Consider the following 25,535-nt stretch of genomic DNA (forward strand, 5'->3'; position numbering starts at 1 on the left):
GATATATTTCTTTAAATTGAATGACTGTTGGTTTGATGTGTTGATATATAATGCAAAAACAGATTCATAATAGTGTCTTAAATGGCTAAATACTATTTGGGGACACTGTATATACAAGCAGCCTGACATACTCCATCACTAGAAATACATCATTCAAACAATTAGAAGGAAAACAGTCCAAAACCTAGCAGACTGAAAACCATGAAGTAAGGAAGTTTTCCCCTGACAACGTTGTTTAGTCTCTTCTCGGATCATTCTGCATCCATTTATGTCAAGTCGGAGTCAATTTTGTTACTTTCCCTGAAACATGAAACATTAGAGAGAAATCCCAGACGGGCGAGCGAGGAAACCAATATTCCATTAATTAGCAGATTTTTTTTTCTTTCTCCCCTGCTGCTTGGACTTATATGTTAAAGGTTTAAATGCTGGAGTATTTGGCAGATTGGCCCTGTACATCTTTCATGTGCCGGCAATAAAGCCTGCTGAGTTTGCACTACGCTGTGGAGGTAACATAAGGTAAACTGATCTGGAGTTGAGGCAAAATGCACACAAGGTGCTTTCATTTGTCAACAAACACAGGTTCACATCTTGTGATTAGGAGCAGCAAGGATACAAGCTTGGAGCGAATGAATGGACGGACAGACAATAGCTGGACGGACGGATGGATAGATAGATAGACAGACAGACAGACAATAGCTGGACGGACGGACGGACGGACAGATAGACAGACAGACAATAGCTGGACGGACGGATAGATAGACAGACAGACAATAGCTGGACGGACGGACGGACGGATAGATAGACAGACAGACAATAGCTGGACGGACGGACGGATAGGTAGACAGACAGACAATAGCTGGACGGACGGACGGATAGATAGACAGACAGACAATAGCTGGACGGACGGATAGATAGACAGACAGACAATAGCTGGACAGACGGACAGATAGATAGATAGACAGACAATAGCTGGACGGATGGATAGATAGACAGACAGACAACAGCTGGAAGGACGGACGGACGGACGGACAGACAGACAGATAGATAGACAGACAGACAATAGCTGGACGGACGGACGGACGGATGGACGGACAGATAGATAGATAGTAGGGGTGGCACGGTTCACAAAACCCACGGTTCGGTTCGTATCACGGTTTTAGGGTCACGGTTTTCGGTTCTGTACGGTTCATGTTGTTGTTTTTTCTTTTAATCTTTAACACTCCAAAAATTTACTTCAGCATATGATATATAGCTGAATTATCTAATTATTTATTTATTTATTTCATAAATGGGGTGTGTTTGCAAAACGCAGCTTCTCATTTCCCATTCTGAAGTAATATGAGTGAGCAGTCACCCTGAGGAAACTTTCAGTGGCCCTGGAGGTCCATCATCTGTAGAGCTACGTGGGCTGTGTTGGACCGTTATTTGTCAATTTATCCTCGTGTCTCGTCATCATAGGCGGGACATGTCCCCACCATTTTTTGCCAGGGTTGATATTATCTTGCAGCACGGGTGTACCAATACAAATAAATAAAACATTTCCAGTTAACTAGCAAAGTATTTGTTTCATTCGTTTGTTAAATAAGAAGCAATTTAGCGCTGAAATGTGTTTTTTTAATCAAGTGATCAAAGTGCTCGTTGCAGTTGCGATCAGTGGTGCTGATACAGTGTTCTCGTGGCTCGCGCACACACCGCAGCGGCCGCACATTCATCACTCGGACGCGCGCTTCAATCCATTGAGGAGACTCAAGGCTACTCGTTCCGATTAAATAATAAAACAAAATTCATACAAATCGGTCCCTGCTTGATATACAACCGCTGATAAACATAATCGGTTTTGATAAAGAAAAAAATATATACGAGCGCAGATTAGAACTCAGAACCTTTGATACGCTTGGCAAGTTCTGCCACTGGACCATTAGGCTACGTGGAACAGTCGATCTATGTAGCCTATTTATTCACATGAAAAAAACAACATATAGTGGAGTAGATCTCATTAAATGTCTAGGTAAACTCAGTGTACTATATAAATCGATTGCTGGACATTGTAATGTAATTCTACATATGTCTGATTTATGATTTAGCATTGTATTAGCACGGGCACGAGGCTACATTGCGCATGCGTCGAACCGTGCAAACCGCGCGACGCACACGCGCACCGAACCGAGACAAGCGAACCGAACGGTTCGGATGTTTTTTCATGTACCGTGCCACCCCTAATAGATAGACAGACAGACAATAGCTGGACGGACGGACGGATAGATAGACAGACAGACAATAGCTGGACGGACGGACAGACAGATAGACAGATAGACAGATAGATAGATAGATAGATAGATAGATAGATAGATAGATAGATAGATAGATAGACAAACAATAGCTGGACGGACGGATAGATAGACAGACAGACAACAGCTGGAAGGACGGACGGACGGACGGACAGAGAGATAGACAGACAGACAATAGCTGGACGGACGGACAGACAGATAGATAGACAGACAGACAGACAATAGCTGGACGGACGGACAGATAGATAGACAGACAGACAATAGCTGGACGGACGAACGGATAGGTAGACAGACAGACAATAGCTGGACGGACGGACGGATAGGTAGACAGACAGACAATAGCTGGACGGATGGACGGACGGATAGATAGACAGACAGACAATAGCTGGACGGACGGATAGATAGACAGACAGACAATAGCTGGACAGACGGACAGATAGATAGATAGACAGACAATAGCTGGACGGATGGATAGATAGACAGACAGACAACAGCTGGAAGGACGGACGGACGGACAGACAGATAGATAGACAGACAGACAATAGCTGGACGGACGGACGGACGGACGGACAGATAGATAGATAGACAGACAGACAATAGCTGGACGGACGGACGGATAGGTAGACAGACAGACAATAGCTGGACGGACGGACGGACGGACGGATAGATAGACAGACAGACAATAGCTGGACGGACGGATAGATAGATAGATAGATAGATAGATAGACAAACAATAGCTGGACGGACGGATAGATAGACAGACAGACAACAGCTGGAAGGACGGACGGACGGACAGACAGATAGATAGACAGACAGACAGACAATAGCTGGACGGACGGATAGATAGATAGACAGACAGACAATAGCTGGACAGAGGAACGTATAGATAGACAGACAGACAATAGCTGGACGGACGGACGGATAGGTAGACAGACAGACAATAGCTGGACAGACGAACGGATAGATAGACAGACAGACAATAGCTGGACGGACGGACGGATAGGTAGACAGACAGACAATAGCTGGACGGATGGACGGACGGATAGATAGACAGACAGACAATAGCTGGACGGACGGATAGATAGACAGACAGACAATAGCTGGACAGACGGACAGATAGATAGATAGACAGACAATAGCTGGACGGATGGATAGATAGACAGACAGACAACAGCTGGAAGGACGGACGGACGGACAGACAGACAGACAGATAGATAGACAGACAGACAATAGCTGGACGGACGGACGGACGGACGGACGGACAGATAGATAGATAGACAGACAGACAATAGCTGGACGGACGGACGGATAGGTAGACAGACAGACAATAGCTGGACGGACGGACGGACGGATAGATAGACAGACAGACAATAGCTGGACGGACGGATAGATAGATAGATAGATAGACAAACAATAGCTGGACGGACGGATAGATAGACAGACAGACAACAGCTGGAAGGACGGACGGACGGACAGACAGATAGATAGACAGACAGACAGACAATAGCTGGACGGACGGACAGATAGATAGACAGACAGACAATAGCTGGACAGACGAACGGATAGATAGACAGACAGACAATAGCTGGACGGACGGACGGATAGGTAGACAGACAGACAATAGCTGGACGGACGGACGGATAGGTAGACAGACAGACAATAGCTGGACGGACGGACGGACGGATAGATAGACAGACAGACAATAGCTGGACGGACGGATAGATAGATAGACAAACAATAGCTGGACGGACGGATAGATAGACAGACAGACAACAGCTGGAAGGACGGACGGACAGACAGATAGATAGACAGACAGACAGACAATAGCTGGACGGACGGACAGATAGATAGACAGACAGACAATAGCTGGACAGACGAACGGATAGATAGACAGACAGACAATAGCTGGACGGACGGACGGACGGACGGACGGACGGACGGATAGATAGACAGACAGACAATAGCTGGACGGACGGATAGATAGATAGACAGACAGACAACAGCTGGAAGGACGGACGGACGGACAGATAGATAGACAGACAGACAGACAATAGCTGGACGGACGGACAGATAGATAGACAGACAGACAATAGCTGGATGGATGAACGGATAGGTAGACAGACAGACAATAGCTGGACGGACGGACGGACGGATAGATAGACAGACAGATAGATAGACAGACAGACAGACAATAGCTGGACGGACGGACAGATAGATAGACAGACAGACAATAGCTGGATGGATGAACGGATAGGTAGACAGACAGACAATAGCTGGACGGACGGACGGATAGATAGACAGACAGACAACGCCTGGACGGACGGACTTTAAATACACTTTTAAAGCAACAAGTTTTTAATGACGGACGGACGGAATTTAAAACCTGTTGCTTTAAAAGTGTATTTACGGAGACGGACGGACAGACAGATAGATTATGGATGGTTGGACGGATGGACAGACAATTTTTTTCAAAATTCTGAATTTTACCCATCCATGCAAAGATAACAAAAAAGACTTTATGCCAATAGTCAAATGTATGAGAACACAAGACAGACGTCTGGCTGTGTCTGTTCCTCTAACCATAGTTTGGGGATGAAAAAGTCTCTCTTGTGGACTTTGTTTCTGTGAATCTGTCTGGCTCGAATCTCTCCTACTCCCTGTAGGCCCTCAGCAGGCACAGAGGTCAAACGTTGAGTGTCGCCAAGGGCCCTTAGAAAGGGACCCATTTCCCCAACTCTCCTCTTCAGAAAAAAAGGACAGTTTATTGAATTGGCTAATGACCAGGTGGTTTAGCAAAGGTCACTGAATTTTAAAAACCTTCCAAACCGCACCTGCTCCCCCAGCCTTATGTCTCAACTTCACCCTTAGCTCTTATCCGCAAGAGAAGCAGAAAGGTCACGGAGGGACACTCGTGGGTAAATGGGAAGATGGGAATGAAACCTGCTGCACTGTTTTCTCATCTTACTTTCATGAGCTAAGCACGCAGAGACGTCTTTCTCAACAGGTCAGGAAAGAGGAGCCGTCAAGGCTCGGAGAATTCTGCCAATTAAGATGTGCTTTGAATTATTCTAGGGGTTATTAAAGTATTGGAATCACATGCATTTGTTTGTAAAGGCTACGCTGACGTGACGGTGAAGGCAAAGACATGCGACTCTGGTGTAACATAATTCCACCATCTGAAAAACACCTTGACAGTTTGGATATTTATGGACACCGTTGTGCTTAAGGCCGGATCTTTATGCACTTTCTTCCTGAGGAAGGCAAGTGATTATCCTTGAGTTTGGAGGTGAACACATCACATGTCCTTGAAGCGGGTTGTAAATCCAGGCATTTCTTTTATTGATGAATACTAAGTGAGATTTTCTTTGTTGGTTCATCCAGTAAGATAGGCTCAGTGAGAAAATGGAGTGAAAGAAGGTGCTTCATAATTAAAAAGCCCGTTCGGCTCATTTTATCTCCATCATTACGGCATAATCACTCCATTGTAAGATGCACCTCATTTTCCTCTATTTAGATCAATCTCTTTGAGCCCTTTGTCAGAGTGGAGTGCAAAGGAGAGTCACTAGCGACTGCTAGGAAACTTACCCCATTAAGGGAAATCAAATACTTTTACAAAAGAACAAACAAACGAGCAAATGAACAAATGAATGAACAAACAGAAATCAGTGAGTGGCGGAATCATTTGTTTGATTGACTCACATTATTGACTGATTTGTTGCATAAATGAATCAATGTTAGGCCCTGTTACGCGTTTTTTGCAGTGAGAGGCGCCTTTTTTCAATTGTTTTCCTATGGCAGTGAGCGTTCTGCGCGGCTCGCATTTTTGCGGTTGAAAAAAAAGCAACTCGATGCGCCCAACGTCATCACGTTTTTTTTTTTCACTGTCCAATCGAATGAATGGAGAGGCGGGCCTTCCGTTGTAGTGATAAAAGCTACAGTTGCTTTGAACGCCCGGAGAGTGCGAGGATGGAGGATAAACTTGTGGTGCTCTCGCGGGTTACCAGGAGCTTAACGCCTTCACAAGCCGTAACTACCACAATGTTAACAGAAAGAAAAAAAAGGCTGATTTGACGTTTACTTGACTGACAGGACAGCTGTTTCGGTGGTTGCCTAGCAACATAAAAAATGCAGCGCACTGCTCGTTCTGTATTTAAATGTCCACCATTGCGAAATGCGAATATATAGTACTTGCACCGAAATTTTGGCAACTGAAAATTATCGACTGAAACTGCACTTTTCGGTTTCAGACTAAATGGTTGTGGAGGGCCAAAAGTATTGACCGAAACAATAACTTTTAATTGACGCTTCTTCAATGGCACATTTTGACTGTCTATTTTGTGCTACAACAGGTAAACATGTCAGCTGTGTGGACGCTAGGGCTGGGTGAACAATATCGATTTCTCAATTTGAATCAATACTGATATGGGTTCTTAAATCCCAAGATCAATCTTTTAATCTAATGCTGTTTTCTGTTGATGTGTGAACAAAACATCACTAACCATTTTTTTTTAAACAAGCCCCCCATCCTGCAATCGTCAATGCAAGTTGATTCTACGCTGATTTTAATTTAATTTAATGTTTTTTAAAATGTTATAGATTATGTATATATTTTGAGACAAAGGTCTTGTTGTTACTGATTTTTAGTTTTGTTTAAGGTAAAAAAAAGCTAAATATTTTCAACAACAGAAGAATATATAAAAGTACGGTAACTGGGGTAAAAGCACCCCTGCTGTCGGGGCGACAGGCGCAATAATTAATATGATAATAAATAGTTGACATGACATGGTTAGATTCAGGTGGTAAATATAATTTATCAAATTAGGTGTCCACCTTATTTATCACCATGATTATAATGAAACCATCATATTTAAAATTATAATATTAATCATATCAAATAATAAAATATCATATTTATTTGTTACTACTGTAAAACTTTATAAAATTATTATGGGATTTATAGGATCTGATTCAATGTTTCAGAATGTTTACCTTTTTTAAAATGTTTTTGTATTTTTAAAATGAACATTTTAATGACAGTATATTTATAGAACAAAAATGTATTGGCCAATATATCGGTGCCTCCCTAATTTATACACGACTGTGTAAAAAACATTCATGCAGCCTATAAATCTGTACAGATTTGTGGTACTAAAGATGACTGTACAATATTCCCAGCACATCTTTATGATCGTTTCGAACTCTTGTGTCTGCACTTCTTTGCTTCAACATGATTGATTCTGCTAGACTCTGCTTGACATGTTGTACAGCGTCTACGTGTGATGTCCGTTTAAGCAGACGTTTCGATTGCGATCTTTTGAACTGCATCTACACTCTACAGCAGCGTTTCGTGTGATTGATTGACAGACTTCAGTCTTACCCCATCTGGTTTTCCATCGGAGGCTGTGACAGTAAGCGTGTAGTGATCCACGATCTCTCTGTCCAACGTCTTCGCCAGCAACAATAGCCCAGACCTGAAAGCAAAGATTGTGTTGTAAACCTGAGGACAAGTGGAACAAGGATAAAAGTGTTAAAATTCACACCATGTGCTAAGAAAACAAAACTGGAAAATGTCATACGCAGAACAGGCCACAGCCAAAATCCAGACAAAGTGAATCATTTTCGGCGGAAATTAGTTCATCAAATATAGGAATGGATGGAATTATGTGCTGCTGAATGACATGGCCAGCAAATATGTTCATTCCTTGCAAGACTCACGCCACCGTGAAAGGCTGAGGATATTTTACGTGTGCCTGGGGACGATTAGGACTGAATTAATTGTCAGTCGACAGCAGCCATGACTGAAACATTGTGCCCCATTCAAATGAGTTCTAGTACGCAGTGCGTTTGTTCACACATTTACCTTTGTTTGCATGGCAATGCATGTTTAATTGAGAACTCGTATATAGCAGTGAGTGAGCCATACAACAAAACTGAGGATTGTGAAAGTTGGGGGATTGTTTGGTGGCCGGGTTACTTTGATTATTCAACGAATACCAATACAAACCAAATAGATCAATAAATCAATAAATAAATACACACTTCATGGTAGGCGTTATGGCATTTATGGCACATTAGATTAAATGAAATGTTTGGGAAGTGAACATTTTTTTTTTTTTTTTTTTTTTGGGAAATGAAAAATATGCATAGACATTAGGGATTCACTGATAGGATTTTTTTGGGGGGCCGATGCCGATTTTAACAAACAATTATTGTCCGAATCTGATACCGATATTTGTCACTTGCTCTCTTATCTAAAGTTTTGTCATTCAAATAGACAGTGTTTTGATCATGTTTTCATTTAGGAAAGTTAAAAAACGCATGCATTAAGTTATACCAGCTGGATATCATCAAATAATTTTTAATGAACACGAATCTGATCCATTTAACATTCAGCTGGCCAAGAGAATTATATAAATACATCAGAACAAAGATACATTTGAAATAAACAGTGCTTTTTAGGTAGCTTAGGTTTATTTATTCTTCACTGTATAAATTAAATGCATAGAAATCCTTAATAAAGTTACAAAAGTGAGCTTTTTTTTATATATATATCTATAGAGTTATAAAAAATAAGACCTAATTTGGTACTTATTTCATCACACTTTTATGCAATCGACTTTGTTGTTATTAAAGATTAAAGCATCAAGATTATTATTTTTTATCATTTGATAAATAACTGCTGCCTTGTTTGATATAAAGAGTACACACACACACACACACCTAAAATAAAATATTACAGGCCTAATTTGTGCAGAAAAAAAATGTTGCAGATATTTCAGAACATTTAATGCCTTCTTAATTAGATTGCGAATGTTTAATTAATGAGATGCATTGCTGAAATACCATTTGTAAAAGAAAATTATTTAGTGAATTTGCCCTTTCATGTTTTCAAACAGTCAATCATTCTGTCTTGACGCAAACTGTCCCAAAACCCACAGAGGATCTGTAAAAAGGCTGGACACAACCGCTGACAGTCATGCAGAATCTCCAAGTCTCCAGAGGACCTCATGTATATTCATAACACATTCACTGCAAAGCAAAGTCTGCACACCAAAAAAAAGCATGCATGCATGGTGCACGTATGCTTTTAGACGTGCAGACGATGCCCTACTGAACAGCATCAATTGGAATGATAACCAGGGAACACAGAGTTTATTACTGTTATTATAGACTGCAGCTGCAAAGATAGACCAAACCAGACGAGCTGGTTATGGAAATGCATTTATATCTGGGGTTTTATGAATACCTAAAAGTGAACCGTATGATACTTATAGTCACAAGACTTGGAATTTGTTGTGATTTGTCATGATGTCGCCACAGACTAAAGAGGCCCTGAATCAAATTTTCTTAATATGTAAAATTTTTGTAATATGAAAATATACTGTAACTTTTAGAACGCAAAACTTCCTCCTCAATCGAAACTAAAGTTAAAAAAAAAGATTTGTTTTAAAGTTACTTTTGCAACTCTCTTACGTCAGGCAGAATACATTTGAATAAATGCACATAAATGCAAGATTCCCCACAGTCACACATCAATAATGACAGAAACTTGTCACATTGAAGCAAAATAAATATGACATGCCGAACACCCTTTACACTATGCAGAAAAATCTGCTAAACTGCTTTTCCTGGCTGTGTGTAGCACCTACAGCTCTGCATATCCTTCTGAGGAATCCCAACGGTTTCATTTTTAACAATGTCTATGATCATTTCAGTAATCTTGTAACAGTTTGAATGTAACATTTCAGTCCAGATTGTTTTATGAATGCTGCAATGTAATTCGGTTTTGATTATATGCTTTGGTGATCACGTTTGTACGGAGCCCCGCACATGACATGCACGCGCAATTTACAAATTCATTCCCTCGATTCACTAAATTGTGCGCACGATTTACTATTTCGTTCCCTTGGTTTACCTTTTTTTCTTGCATGTGCTGGTCTCCCTACGTTTGCTTACTTGGGCTGCGTTCCAGTCCAAAATAGTCATGCCCTTCGCTTGCTAACTTCCCTCCGTCTCGTTCACTCGGATGTACGTCATTGCGAGTGCCCACTACTGGCGGAAACTGCAATGGGCTGAATTGGAACGTCCTAAGCCCTTGATCACTTGGAATCAGCTATGGAGTTGATTTATTATTTACATTTTTTTTCCCTTTAAGAATTTGTTTAATGCAGCATCCAAATGTATATATGGTGTTTGGGTTGTTTTCAATAAAAAAAAAATGAATTAATATATCATAGAGTTATTTGTTGTGGAGGTGATTAGACGAGATCTGTGGTGACGTCACAATCGTACTGCATTGTGGGACATATAGGTGCCTGAAGTGTACATATGAAGTAGACTCGCTCCCTCGGTCAAAATCGAGGGAACGAGGGTCTGTCCATCTAAACTTCCCATCTAACACGCACTTCAAAATGGCGGCGGGGATTCCCCCGAGGGGAGGTGCTTAGGGAAGTTTGCAAGTGCGTGTCTAAAAGTGGACTGGAACGCAGCATTGTAAGCAGCTTCTATTCACTTCTTCTGGTTTACACAGATCTTCTTCGCTTGTTTTTGGATCTGGAGATTCCGTACTATTTAAGTATATGCATAATAGCGCCACCTACTGTATAACAGTGAAAACACGGATTGCTGAAAAAACATGTCAATGGCGGGGAAGCGTTGTTTCTTAAATTACACAAAATCTCACCAATGGTAGGGAAAGAGTTAATTAAAGGGTAAGTGATAAAATAACAATAAAAAAGGTGCCAAAAACAATTACAATTTTAGAAGTGGACTTCAGGGAAGAAAATAAAATAATAATTATTATTATTTTATGTATTTATTTTTTAAGTGTGATATGATCCTTTTAAGTTACAAAGACGGCCCCCATGAAACAACATGCTATTAAGTGTCTTAACCCCGAAGACACAAAGCTCGAAGATCTAATCTATCGTGCTTTATGTAAAAGTTATCAGACATATCTGGTTTCCAAAATAAAGTAGGTGAGCCTAAGCTAAATAGAGAATATATAAAATCCATTTAAAACGCTTACATCCCTTCCGCTTGAAAATCTATCACAGTCATTTTGAACTTACCTGAATAATTCCACTTTTAAATTTTCATTTCACTTACTTTATGAAAGGTTAACCCCACACTTTCAACCCCAATGACTGTGCTTTTTAAACATACACTTTATATTATCATATTCACCCTCCAGCCAGACTTTTCTAGGCTCCACAGTTACACAATCCCCTCTTACAGACAGCTCTAACGTAAACTCTGCAGGGAGCAGAAGGCATTGTGGGAAGGAGGAGAGGAAGGGAAGGGGCTGTAACCGTGAGAGATAAGCACAGGTAGTTAAAGCAAGAAATCAAGCCACATTAGTTCTATTCTGCTTATTGAAAGAACAGTAACAGTTCATTAGAAGTGTATGGTTGTGAAACAGTATCTTGCTTAAATAACTGGAGAACAGGATCAGAAACTTTGCTCCAGGCAATGACTGAACTACCCTTTGGTACCCTCCACACTACGGACTATAACATGCTTTACTAAATGCATTACTAAAGAAAGAGAGTGTGAGATATCAGCCACTATCATCACTTAATGTTGTTTACTCGTTTTACTGAGTGCTAAATCAAATAAAATGCATCTGAGGATTTGCTCTAAAAACATTTAAGGGCTATCGGTCCTTCGCTGCAAGCAAAACCTGAAATGTCTTAAGCTGCTATTTGAAATGGAGGATTTCATATTTTCATCGGTTCTTATTAATTATGCATCATGTTTGTGTCAGAATGTAATCTGAATCCAGTGCATACTAGGACGTGGCTAACCAAGACACAAATATTTCAAAGAGAATACGCTTTTGTTTCTCTGTATTTTTCTGTGTGAGTGCAAAGCAAATTAAAGTCAGTGCCTGTATCACAATTGAGACATCATTTTTTGCTTATTCAAAGCCAGAAACGATAGATTTTGGCAGAGCAGCCTTTTTTCCGGCCTTTAAAGCCAGCTTACGTTTGGGAGACTTCAAAGACGTTGTTTGGATCTCCTCTCGGGATGGTATATGTAATGGGATCTCTTTCACGGTCGGTTGCCTGCAAATGACAGAAAGCGATTGTGTGTTAATTCAATTACGCTCAGAAAGACTCAACCGCCATACTTCGTCATCACGAAACCTCTGACAGCAAAATATTAAATATATACTGTATTTGGGCATATATATATAAGTTAGATGCCTAAATACAATATATAGTTTGTTTTGCTGTCAGATATATAGATTTTTTTTTTCAACATCAATGTTTAGGTGATAATGTATGTGGATATATTTATATAAATGGTGAAAAGTTTTGAATAATTTTGGATTTTTTTCATGTTTTAAAAGTACGCTCACAAAAGCTGCAATTATCTGATAAAAAAAAAAAAACTGTTTTCCATTTTATTATAATTTAAAATATAATTTATTCCTGTGATGGCAAAGCTGGAATTTCAGCATCATTGTTCCAGTCTTCAGTGTCACATGATCCTTGAAAAAAGATTCTAATATGCTGATCTGCAGCTCAAGAAACATTTATTATCAATATCAAAGTTTTTAAAATAAATGAAATAAATATAAGAAAATAATAAAATAAATCTTTTTCTGCAAGGACACAATACTTGTCAGTAAAGACATTTATAATGTTACAAAGGATTTATATTTGAAATAAATGTTGTTATTTTGAACTTTCTATTTATCAAAGAATCATGAACCAAAAATGCATCATTCAATGCATTCAACACATTCTTGTTTAAACAAGATCCTAATGAGAGTAGCTTAAAGAGACAGATCACCCGAAAATGAAAATTCAGTTGTCATTTACTCACCCTCAAGTTGTTCCAAACAGGTAAAAAATACTTTGGAAGTGAATGACATGTGAATGACATCAACTGTTTGGTTACCAACATTATTTAAAATATCTTATTTTGAGTTCACCAAAAGAAAGAAACTCATTCAGGTTTGATACAACAATTGGTGAGTAAATGATGACAGAATGTTCCTCTTTTGGGTGAACGATCCCTTTAATCACCAATGGAGCTGATGGGGAAGTCACCTGTATGTTGAGCAGTGTGGCTCCAGTCCTCATGGCCTCATTGATCTCCAGGCTGTATATGAGCTGAGGGAAACGGGGAGGGCTCTGGTTGTTGGGGGGCAGCACTTCGATATACACCGTAGTGATGGAACTTCTGAAGAATCAAAAGGAATAGAGTTTATATTCCTTTATTAGACAGACGTATTAAGTGACTCACTCAGAGGTATGACATGATAGCTTATGCTTCCCCTCCAGTTACCAACTATGCCTGACCAGCCACAAAACAATCAGGAATGGAGTTTCAACATATAATTTCCTGGAAATACTATGGCTTTGTTCCAAAATATAGTGATCTAATAAAATAGGCACCATTGTAAGGCACCACAGACACTCCTGTTGCAAAACAAATAGAGATTCTATAATTATGCTGCCTTCTAAGAAACCATCTTTTGGCCCAACTATAAGGCAACACATTTACCTACAAGGGATGAAAGTATAAATAAATAGTCAGTCAGTCACTAATGCGCCACTTGAGGACTCTGTTACAGTCGCTCCCCTAAACCTCACTCCCACCCAATGTTACCCTTCCAGTACTAGCATTGTTCTGAGTGGGATTTTGAACTGGTGTTTCGGACATGTGAGGTGGGAGCACTAACAAGGATGCCAAAGACCGCAGTATCAGTTGCCAGTGCACCTCTTGAGGTCAGGGGAGTGAGGTTTACCCACTCTTACTATCTGTTACATATACATTTATTTGTATAAGAGTTTTCTAATCTTTATGAATGCATCACAGAAATGTTTTTGACAAACTGTTCTCCCTTGACTTCCATTGTAAGTACATTATTGTAAACATTGTTTTCTCTTGGTTTCAGTTTTACTAACTGAAAGACGATTCAAACATACTTTCTGCAGTAATGAAGAGATGTAATCAGATGCTTTCGATTGAGCAAATGCAGCATTTCCTGTATGGGCTCTGATATGGATTTTCTGTCTTTTGACAAAAGATATCACCAAGCTTCCTTCCAGATCTGAACACTTTTAAGTCTAGCTAACAATAGCAGTCCAATTGCTTAGGTTGTTTTCTGGATGTTTAGTGAAAACCCAACCATGTACTGTCATTATTTTATGACACATTGTATCAAGGCACTAGGGGTGGCACGGTACATGAAAAAACATCCGAACCGTTCGGTTCGCTTTTCTCGGTTCGGTGCGTGTGTGCGTCACACGGTTCGACGCATGCGCAATGTAGCCTCGTGCCCGTGCTAATACAATGCTAAATCATAAATCAGATGTATGTAGAATAACATTATGATGTCCAGCAATCGATTTAAATAGTACACTGGGTTTACTTAGACATTTAATGAGATCTGCTCCACTATTTGTTGTTTTTTCACGTGAATAAATACATAGATCGACTGTTTCACGTATGTACTTTAATGGTCCAGTGGCAGAACTCTTTCCAAGCGTGTCATAGGATCTGAGTTCTAATCCGCACTCGTATACACTGTAAAAAATTTGTAACACTCCCAAATCAAAAATTTCAATTGACCGATAACATCTAAATTTTTCAATTGGCCCAAGTGAAAATCTGTACATTTAATTTTAGAATTTACAGAATTTCACTTGGGCCAATTGAAAAATTTAGATGTTATCGGTCAATTGAAATTTTTGATTTGGGAGTGTTACAAATTTTTTACAGTGTATATATTTTTTTTCTTTTTCATCAAAACCGATTATGTTTATCAGTGGTTGTATATCAAGCAGGGACAGATTTGTGTGAATTTTGTTTTGTGATTTCACTGGAACGAATAGACAGTCTCCTCAACGGATTGAAGCGCGCGTCCGAGTGAACACTGTATCAGCGCCACTGATCGCAGCGGCAACGAGCACTTTGATCACTTGATTAAAAAAAACACATTTCAGCGCTAGATTGCTTTTTATTTAACAAACGAACGAAACGAATAATTTGCTAGTTACCTGGAGATGTTTTATTTATTTGTATTGGTACATCCGTGCCGCGAGATATCGACCCTGGTACATGTCCCACCCGCAAATTACGCCTATGATGACGAGACACGAGGAGAAATTGACAAAGAACTGTCCGACACAGCCCACGTAGCTCTCACTACAGATGGATGGACCTCCAGGGCCACTGAAAGTTTCCTCACGGTGACCGCTCACTCACTATATTACTTCGAAATGGGAAATGAGAAGCTGCGTTTTGCAAACATGCCCCATTTATGAAATAAATTAATTAATAATTAGATAATTAAGCTATATATCATATGATGAAGTAAATTTTTGGAGTGTTAAAGATTAAAAGAAAAAATAACAACAAGAACCGTACAGAACCGAAAACCGTGACCCTAAAACCGTGATACGAACCGAACCGTGGGTTTTGTAAACCGTGCCACCCCTACAAGGCACTCATCAAACGTGTGTGGAGCTGTGGTTGAAGCAAATTGGACTGGGGATAATTCTATTTGGAAACTTTCCAATATGGTGGATTTGATGCCAGCGGTCTCATAAAATTTTAAAATGGGAAGATAAAGGATGAAAATAACTCTCTGGTTCTCACAAGCTCAACCACCATCTGTCCAACACATCTAATAGCACACCTGCTGCCTTTAACTCAAAAGGCCTTTAATACAAAAATATATATTTAAGTCTAAAGTTTCATGTTTTTGACTTGTCCATCTGTTAAGATTACACAGTTTTTACATAAGTGTTCACATAAAAAAGTAATGTGATGAACATTTGTCAGTCATACATAAATGGGTATTTGTTAACAACTGTTCATTGTTAGTTCCTGTTAGCTCAGGTCCATTAAAATAATATTAACAGATACAACTTTTAAATTGTAATAATCTTAAGTAACATTAGTAAATGTTAAAATTAACATTAAGTTAGATTATTAAATGCTTTCATATTAACTATTGGTAACAAATAGAACCTTATTGCAAAGTGTTCCCAGTTTGCTCATTTGTTTATGCTACAATGGTGTAATCCAAAGGAAAGGAAAATTTGGTTTCACTTCATTTTGATGGTTCCTTTAACACATTCTGCTGACTATAAGTAACGTTGCACCTACATGTCTACTAGCTCTCACTGAAGTGTTAGTAGAGTATTAGTAGACTGGTAGGGTTATGGTAGCCTGGTAATACCAGACTCTGCTACTTCACTTTGCTTCGTAGACAGAGTCTGGAATAGCATAATAGAGAAGTGTTTTCTCTCTCGCGGGGGGGCGCTTGTCTGAAGTTTAAAATCATTGGTTACCCGTAAGCCAATCACATAACGTTTGGTTATGGCGTGTGTTATGCGCATGCTCAGCCGCATCTAACTTCCACTGTAAACGCATGTATGATGCAAAAACTAAACCATCGAGCGAAATACCGGAGTGAACATGGCTGTGAACGACTTTTGCAGATTATGTGAAGTAAATCTACGCATCCACGGTACAATCAGCGTCTACGTCACGGCTCTCAGCCCGCCCTCTGTTCGTTGATTGGCCGGCCGTCTGAAGGCCGGTGGAAAACTGAAAGATAGGCTGCTATCTCAGACTGACTACAGGAGCGAAATGAAATTAGCGGAAGTAGGAAGTCTGACGTAGTCAGGCTAGGGTTATGGTTAGAATAAGTTGACATGTAGTTGCAAAGTTACTTATAGTCAGTAGAATGTCTGTTGGAGGACCATCAAAATAAAGTGTTAGCAGATATGAAGCAGAGAGTCTACTAATACTCTAATGAGAGTTAGTTGACATGTAGCTGCAAAGCTACTTATAGTCAACAGAATGTTCAAAAGGGACCATCAAAATAAAGTGTTGTCAATTCAAATACATAAATCTTAATTTTAGGCCTCGATAAAGTCAAGTCAAGTATATTTGTATAGCGCTTTTCACAATACAGATTGTATCAAAGCAGCTTCACAGTATTAAATTAAAATAATACAACAAGGTTTGTTTCTAGTGGAATTTATTGATTGATAAAATCAGATTAAATATCCCCAGAATATCCCCAACTGAGCAAGCCAAAGGCAACAGTGGCAAGGAACCGAAAAACTCCATCAAATGACCTAATTAAGTGGGAACACTTGTAAATAAAGTGTACCTCAATAAGTGGAAACACAGTTCTAACCAAGTATTATGGTTCCACTTTATTTCGATAGTCCACATTAGACATTCTACTAACTATAAGTATCTTTGCAACTACATGTCAACTAACTCTCATTAGATTATTAGTAGACTGTAGTAGACTGTCAGATGTTAGGGTTCGGGTAAGTAGAATACGTTGACTTGTAGTTGCCAAGTTACTTATAGCCAGTAGAATATCTGTTGGGGGACCATCAAAATAAAGTGTTGGCAGATATTAAGCATACAGTCAACTAACACTTTAATGACAGTTAGTTGACATGTAGTTGCAAAGTTACTTATAGTTAGTAGAATGTCTAAAGTGGACTATCGAAATAAAAGTGTTACCAGTATAACTCTGTGGAGAAGAACTTCCAAGTTTAGGATCTGTTGATTTGTTGTGTATATTAAAGGCTCTTAAACTAGTTCGCGAACAGCAAAGTGAAACAATGCATTTCCTGAACTTCGCTTGCACTCGTTCTATTTCTGCTTCATTCCGCTGTATTGATCCAGCGGTCAGCAAGAATTACAGAGGGCAGCGGCTGGTATGAATTGGACAAGAGGGAAGGTAGTGGCAATTAGAGTGAAAAGCCCTTAATTTCCGCTCTTCCAAGTGTCAGATGGACAAGAGCAGGGGCCAATATCGTGTTCTCAGAGATATTTCCGAAGCAAAATTTGTCACCATGTGGCACTGTATTGATCTAAAACTGGGCATGTGAGGTTGAATCTTCTGTTAGAGAGTGAGAGGGACACTCCTTTTCAACCCTCATTGGGTTTTCAGTTGATTTACCTCCTCTGGGACACAGGGCCGTTGTCGGAGGCCCTAACGGTGAGGGCGTAGGAGCGGCCCACGGTCAGGTTGACACTGGGCGGCACGGTGATCACTCCTGTACAGTCATTGATGGTGAAGTGTCCCTGATCACCCGCCAAGATTTTGTAGCTCACCAACCCGTTGGGACCCTCATCAGCATCCACTGCTGTCAGCTAAAAAAAAAAAAATGAATTGGTGCCGTTACTTCAGAAAGGAGCTGCAAAGGCGCTTATTCACGTTCATCACTGTCCAAGCTTTTGAATCATGAAACCTGTCAAGTACATGTCCAGAACCGGGTCATGTTTGCCAGATTCAATAAAATATTCAGATTTAATATTTCAGCACATTCAGCACCTGGCAACACTGATTGTTGGTGGTTTGTGAATAATGGCACAGGTTTTTTTTTTTTTTTGTGCAGAAGTTCACTACTAGTGATTCGTTCGTTCGTTCGTTCGTTCGTTCATTCATTCATTCATTCATTCATTCATTCATTCATTCATTCATTCATTCATTTATTAATTGATTAATTTATTCATACATACACATACATACATATATACATACATACATACATACATACATACATACATACATACATACACACATACAGTACATACATACATACATCCATTCAAACATTTTTTATGACAATTAATCATATTTCGCATCTAAATTTGAATTACCATAATGCAAAAAAAAAAAAATATATATATATATATATATATTTTATGATATATAAATTGTATTTAAGTATGTATTTAATATTTATGCCTCAGGGTCGTATTGATTGTCTTTAATTTATACAGTAATACATAATTAACAAAAACGTAAATACTTATATAGATGGAAATTTAATAATAATAATAATAATAGTAAAATTACTATAATTACTGTAATACAATAATGAGAATTACAAATGAAAAAAATATGCATAACAAAAATATGCACACAAAAAAACAATTATATACTGTATGCATAAATATTAAGAAGATTACTCTTTATGCAGATTTTTTTTTTATTTATTTTTTTATTAAATACGAAATGTGACCCAGACATATTTTGTGAGAATTACACTAATACCATGTAGCATTGATGTTTTCGACTCACTGATTCTTCAGACAGAGAGATAAGGATTAATTTCAGAACCTTTATAAAGTGACAACTACAAGCATACACTGTAGCAGTTAACCTTTTAGATGATATAACTTGCACTTTTTAATTTTGACTTAAGGGGTTAATCTTGTCAGATGTCAGAGCAAATCTGCGCTCTGCTCATGTCCTGATAGCAAAGAGTATCACTTATGCACACATTTCAAAAGAAAATTCCGGTTAAGACAAAGATTAAACCGAGATCTGAGCAATTATTCTAGCAATAAGCCCCTCATAAATGTGGGAACTACAGCTATTAATTCAAATGAGTGGATTAATTTGAAAAACCAAAAAAAAACATTTAGTCTTGTTTTCCAGGAAACATATCTAAACATCACTAACACAAGATCAACGTAGAAGACAAATTTAGTAAAATATTAAGATTATGGATATTTTCAGAGAATATATCCATGGTTATTTTTTTCTGGCTGTATAAATAAAGCACAAAATAAAATAAAAATTTCTTAAAATGAGGCTAAAAGTAAATTATTTTTAGATCAGGGATGGACATCTTCGGTCCTGGTGGGCCATTGTCTACCATCCCTAATCAAACACACCAGAACAATGTCTTTAGGATTACTAAAGCTACAGGCAGGTGAGTTTTTATCAGGGTTGGAGTTAAACTAGAGGATGCTTAGATGTCTTCCTTGGAAAACAAGTCGAAATGCTAATAAAGAAAGTGGTTTTATTGCAGTAAAAGCATAACTTAATGATTACCTGTAAGACTGTGTCCCCAGGCTGCATGTCTGTGTAAACATTCACACTGTAGGAGACGTTGGGGAAGGTGGGTGTGTTGTCATTGGCATCAATCACAGTTATATTAACAGTGACTGGAGAGCTCTCCTGAACTCCATCTGAGGCAATCATCTACAGACACAGGCAAGTAATAAAACCGTGAGGCAGAGAAAGGCATTGATAAGAACCACATTTGCTTTTTAATTTCATAATTGGACATTGTGCACAGATGAATCACTGAAAATCAGCCATTTGAGAAAGGAAAGGCTTAAAGCAAAATTTAAACATTGCTGCTAATTACACATCAGCAAACATATACTGTGACATAACATTTTCACATTTTCCCTTTTCTTATTGTGATAGCATAGGCCAAGCCAAATTATTCAAATGAAAGCTCTTGTGTAGAGAGAACAGTCCATTGGCGGTACTCCCAACTGCCTCACTAGCTGTCAACTAGACTAATGGCATATCACAGAGAGGTTGTAGACTGTGCTGTGAGAAGGGTGAAGTGTTTTTGTCAACCTCCACACGGAATAAAAAAGCAGAAGCTCGAGCAAAAAAGGATGTAGTGAAGTCAAATATTATGAATAAAAGACAACACAAAAAAATAAAAACATGTTGATAATTGGTAGTCGATGATGTTTTTTTTTTTTTTATATGAATGCCGATATAGGCCTATATGATATCACACTATTTGATTTAAAGATAGTAAATAACATGTGCATCATTTCTGCAATTTAGAGTATTTCATAACATTAACAAAAAAAATTTAAGAAATTATTTGAACTTGATTATTAGATCCCGTTACAGTATTTTTTTACAAATAAAGAAGTCAGTTACACTGGAAGTAAACACTGTAACCAACAGTACAGTCTATCTGTGTGGACTAAGAATCATAATTTTTCAAAGAAAAGGTAATCCTATTTTTATTTACAGTACACAGTGAATATTTGTGAATATGCAAACTGGAAAGTGCAGGATAGTATAACATTATGAATTTAAATGCTATCTTAAAGGGACAATGTGTAGTTTTTTAGGTATTTTATTATCTAAAATCAATATTTTTATTCTTAAATATGTCCTCAATGGTGTACAAATACCTCTGCTAATTATCTGACTTATCCTCGTAAACGAAGAATTTATTATCTTTATATACATGGGACGGGTAGGTCCACGGAGGCTTCCATGTAGTTCCGCCATCTTGAAAAACTATAATAGCAGAGAGGGACAAAAAGTACTAGGCCAACGCGTTTCCACAACGCGTTTTCGTTCAGAACCAGCGTCACGTGACTGAAACCAGCAGAAGCGGAGGAGCAGAGCAGTTGAGAGGCGCTTGTCACTGCCGCGGCAAGTTTAAAAGGCTGCACTGTACGGTTAGTCACAGGATAAGGAGTCCTCGTCGTCGAAAAAGTCCAAAGTAGACCGTAAAAACGAAACGTGACCGGAGATTACAAAAAACAAGGGTTAATGTCGGGATAGCTTTTTCCAGGTGGAAAGAGCTAATGCAGGAGAAAGCTTTCAAAAGGGACGCTGAAGTTGCCTGCTTTCTTCTCGACAGGTAAGTCAATGTTACGGTCTTAATTACAAGCTTTTTTTCATTGCTTGGTTGTGTACTTTATTATATAGACAGACAGTATAACTCGATGAAGTGCTATTAAAAGACATCCTGTCATAGCTTTATGGTACGTAACGGCTACCGTAGATGCAACGCGCATTTGAAAAAGCGAGGCGCTGGAGAGCAGTATTCGTTTGAATGCAAAAATACAATTTCACCACTAGATGGGAGAAATTCCTACACATTGTCCCTTTAAAGGTTCCTAACTTTGTTTTGAAGGTCTCCTACAATAGGTTTAAATTCATCCAAAGTAAAAACTTTTCTCATAATATACATTGCAACATCACTTCTTTTCTCACAGTGTCTGAAACGGTTCGACAGAGGATTCGGTCTTTCTAAACCCCTCCTTTTCGAGAGCCTACTCTGCTCTGGTTGGTCAGATGGCCCAGTCTGTTGTGATAGGTCTACTGCTTACAGCGCACTCGGCACTCGTATACACAGTGATCCGAACAGTAACACTGGCGTTGGTCTTACCGTATCAATTCGAGCTTGAGCCCTCATCCCATTCTTTTGGAAGAGCATGCAAAGTGGATGGCTTTTACAATGCAGAAAACAGCGTCTTTTCGACATGCTTACAACACAAACCAAACTCTTCCAGGCCTCAGCTACTACTACAGTGTTTGAGAGCGGGTCAAAGTAGATGTTGTTCGCAGGAAGCCAATGAAGCTCATGTGCGTTTGCACTCAGACACTTGGTTCTCAGTGCTGTCCAGGGGCAATTCTAGGATTTCAATATTAGGGGGGCTCAGGGGGGCTGTTTGTATACTAGGGTAAGCATGAACAATACAGTAGGTTATACACTACCAATCAGTTAGAAGGTTGAAGAAGCACCATCTACATCTAGATGTTGCGGCGCGGCTTAGACACATCCTCAGTGATGAACCCAGGTTCATAGGGTGTTCCGTGTCTTCGATCATCAGATACCCTCACCTGGGCGACCCAACCAGGGGTGATCAGTCTCCGGTTTGTTTCCAAGCAGCGTGCTACACCATGGGTCTCCCCTTTTGATCCACAGACACCCGTGAGCGCCTTTTCTGGTGGCTTTTCTCAGTTGGAAACCTCTAATACCAAGGAGCCTGAGTGCCCGGTGAAGAGACTGCCCTGGAAATACCCTGCATCCCACCTCAATAGGTTCACAGCGGCCCCTCCACCCGTTTCCTGTGCAAGCCTCCACCAGCTCGAGGTACTTAGCCCTCTTCCACTCGCGGGCTATCCGCTCTTTCCAGGGAAGGGTCAACTCCAGCAGCACCACTTGCTTCAAGGCATCAGATGTTAAGACCAAGTAATATTGATATTCCCTTTCATATAGTGTATAATATAGCTGTTTGTGATTGTAAACGTTCTGCAAAGTTGTAAAGTCAAAAGTGCATGATAAATAAAGCTATTGTCTCCCAAAAGAAAGAATCGACTCTGGACCGCCAATACGCGTTGTTTGTGTTTCAAATCCTACTGCGTGAGGATTCTACGTCACTAGAAAAGACAATCGCATAATTCCCACCTACAGTATGTATGTTGTACGTTTTACACCCGCCAACAACTTGACCCGCCTTCAAACACTTCATTTTACTGACGACTGCTTCTCAAATCTCAGAGTTCAACGCGGGATTCGCAAAATGCTTGCTCTTGAAAGATGAGTCAGTACCCAGTTTATTTGGACCAGCTTGCTCCTCAGAATCACAACCTGTAAGTATGATTAATTATTGATGTATATATTTTCTACCGGGTGTTCAAAATATCTAGTTTTGTGTTTTGTATTGTATAGGTCTCCGGATTTTTCTCCCCACGCATGTTTGTGCGTGAGTAGACATTGTGTTCTAGAGTAGACATTCAAGTATAATTTGGGCTTAAGCAGCCACCATCAACACCCTAGTAACTACCTAACAACACTTCAGCAACCTCAATGTCACAAGCCACTAAGAACTTCCATCACAGCATGCTAACAACGTAGCATTTTTGGCAGCTTGTTTTGCATAGTTTTTTCACAAATTATAACAACATCGTTTTTTTTTCCGTTTTTTATGACAGTACTTACTGATAGTGTATTGACAGTGTTTTTTTTGGCAGAAACTATTGTCACCACAGTAAATTTTATTAAGGGTTCGCTTTGAAACACGATAATTAGAAGAATTGAATAGAATGAGGCATTTATATAGCGCTTTCATATGTACTACTGTACACCCAAAGCGCTTTACAATCATGTCGGGGTCTCTCCTCAACCACCACCAGTATGCAGCATCCACTTGGATGATACGACGGCAGCCACAGTACAACGGCGCCAGTGCGCTCACCACACACCAGCTATAGTGGAGAGAGGAGAGAGAGTGATAGAGCCAATTCAGTGGATGGGGATTATTAGGAGGACATGTTTGGCAAAGGCCAATGGAGGGAATGTGGCCAGGACTCCGGGGTTACACCCCTACTCTTTACGAGAAATGCCATGGGATTTTTAATGACCACAGATAGTCAGGACCTCGGTTTAACGTCTCATCCGAAGGACGGTGCTCTTTGACAGTATAGTGTCCCCGTCACTATACTGGGGCGTTAGGACCCACACAGACCACAGGGTGAGCGCCCCCTGCTGGTCTCACTAACACCTCTTCCAGCAGCAACCTGGTTTTCTCAGGAGCTCTCCCATCCAGGTACTAACCAGGCTCAACCCTGCTTAGCTTCAGTGGGCAACCAGTCTTGGGCTAGAGGGTGATATGGCTGCTGGCACAATTCATCGATGAAGGACCTAAACAAAATTAATTTCAGGGAACACTTTCCTACAAATTTACCGCATCATGGATAGATCAACATTGCCCTACAGACTCATTTAAATGAGTGAAAACAATGCTTCAAAGACAGGACAAATGAGATACTTGATATTCCACAGCTTCGGCAAACAAAGTTCATCTTGTCGCAAAACAGATAATGGCATCTCTAAGCAGCCATTTGTATGTGATACACAAGCCTAACACGGCACAGTAACATCACCAGCGGGACCCGGACTCTTCTGTTCCCTTAGACGAGACCAGCTGGTTTCAGTTTCTGAATGAATTCGGCAGGAGTGAGGTGGAGTGCAGTGAATGTTAAGTCCCACAGCACACGTCCCACGAGCCAACCTTAACGCACGTCTGACTGAGAATCAGCATTCAGTCTGTGACCTCTCCACAATTTAGTCTTCTCATACCGTAATTATACACTCCTATAGAATCAGGCACGAAGGTCTTTTCAACGGGGAAAACATGTTGAGAAATGCCTAGTGAAAAACCCACCGGATACATTGCTTTTTACACACTGTACATCTCACATTTCAACTTCTTGATTGTTATATCGTCAAAAAATTTTTACTACATTACCACCCAGGAATATATTAAAAGTTGGATATATAGTACATATTACTTACTTGCATACATTCAGTATACTTATGTAAAGCAATAAATACTACAGTATATAGCAAATCACTGCTGAAAATACCATTGCAAAATGTTTACAAACTTTATCCACAAACATGGAGTATACTCACTTATAGTGATATATAATATATAGCATATCTCAAAAGGCATGAAGATATTACAAAGCTTCTTTGAAACAATGTGTATTGTGACAATTAATCTTGACGAAAGTGCATACTGTCATATAATCTATATGCACGTATGCATTTTTTTCACTAATTAGTTTGTTCATAAGGCAGTTGTTTCACAGTTGAAAAAGAAGCAGAGGAGACAGAACAACGACAAACTACTGGATAATAGAAAAGTACAAAGACATTTTTTTATCGCTCATAAGAT

The 25,535-nt window shown here is 39.5% G+C and overlaps 1 protein-coding gene across 2 annotated transcripts in view; it reads right to left on the reverse strand.

Annotated features, from left to right (window-relative positions):
- LOC311305984 (protocadherin-15-like) overlaps positions 1-25,535 on the reverse strand; it is a 228,887-nt gene that overhangs the window by 111,416 nt on the left and 91,936 nt on the right. For both annotated transcript variants that reach the window (XM_084434059.1, XM_084434058.1), the window contains exons 14-18: positions 20,131-20,280; positions 18,244-18,437; positions 13,349-13,481; positions 12,276-12,355; positions 7,666-7,759 (exon numbers count right to left, since the gene is read on the reverse strand). In XM_084434059.1, the coding sequence (XP_084290185.1) occupies positions 7,666-7,759; positions 12,276-12,355; positions 13,349-13,481; positions 18,244-18,437; positions 20,131-20,280 (651 nt within the window). The remainder of the gene's footprint in view (positions 1-7,665; positions 7,760-12,275; positions 12,356-13,348; positions 13,482-18,243; positions 18,438-20,130; positions 20,281-25,535) is intronic.

The sequence above is a fragment of the Rutilus rutilus genome (genome assembly GCF_951802725.1).
Source record: "Rutilus rutilus genome assembly, chromosome: 16".
NCBI classification, from domain to species: domain Eukaryota; kingdom Metazoa; phylum Chordata; class Actinopteri; order Cypriniformes; family Leuciscidae; genus Rutilus; species Rutilus rutilus.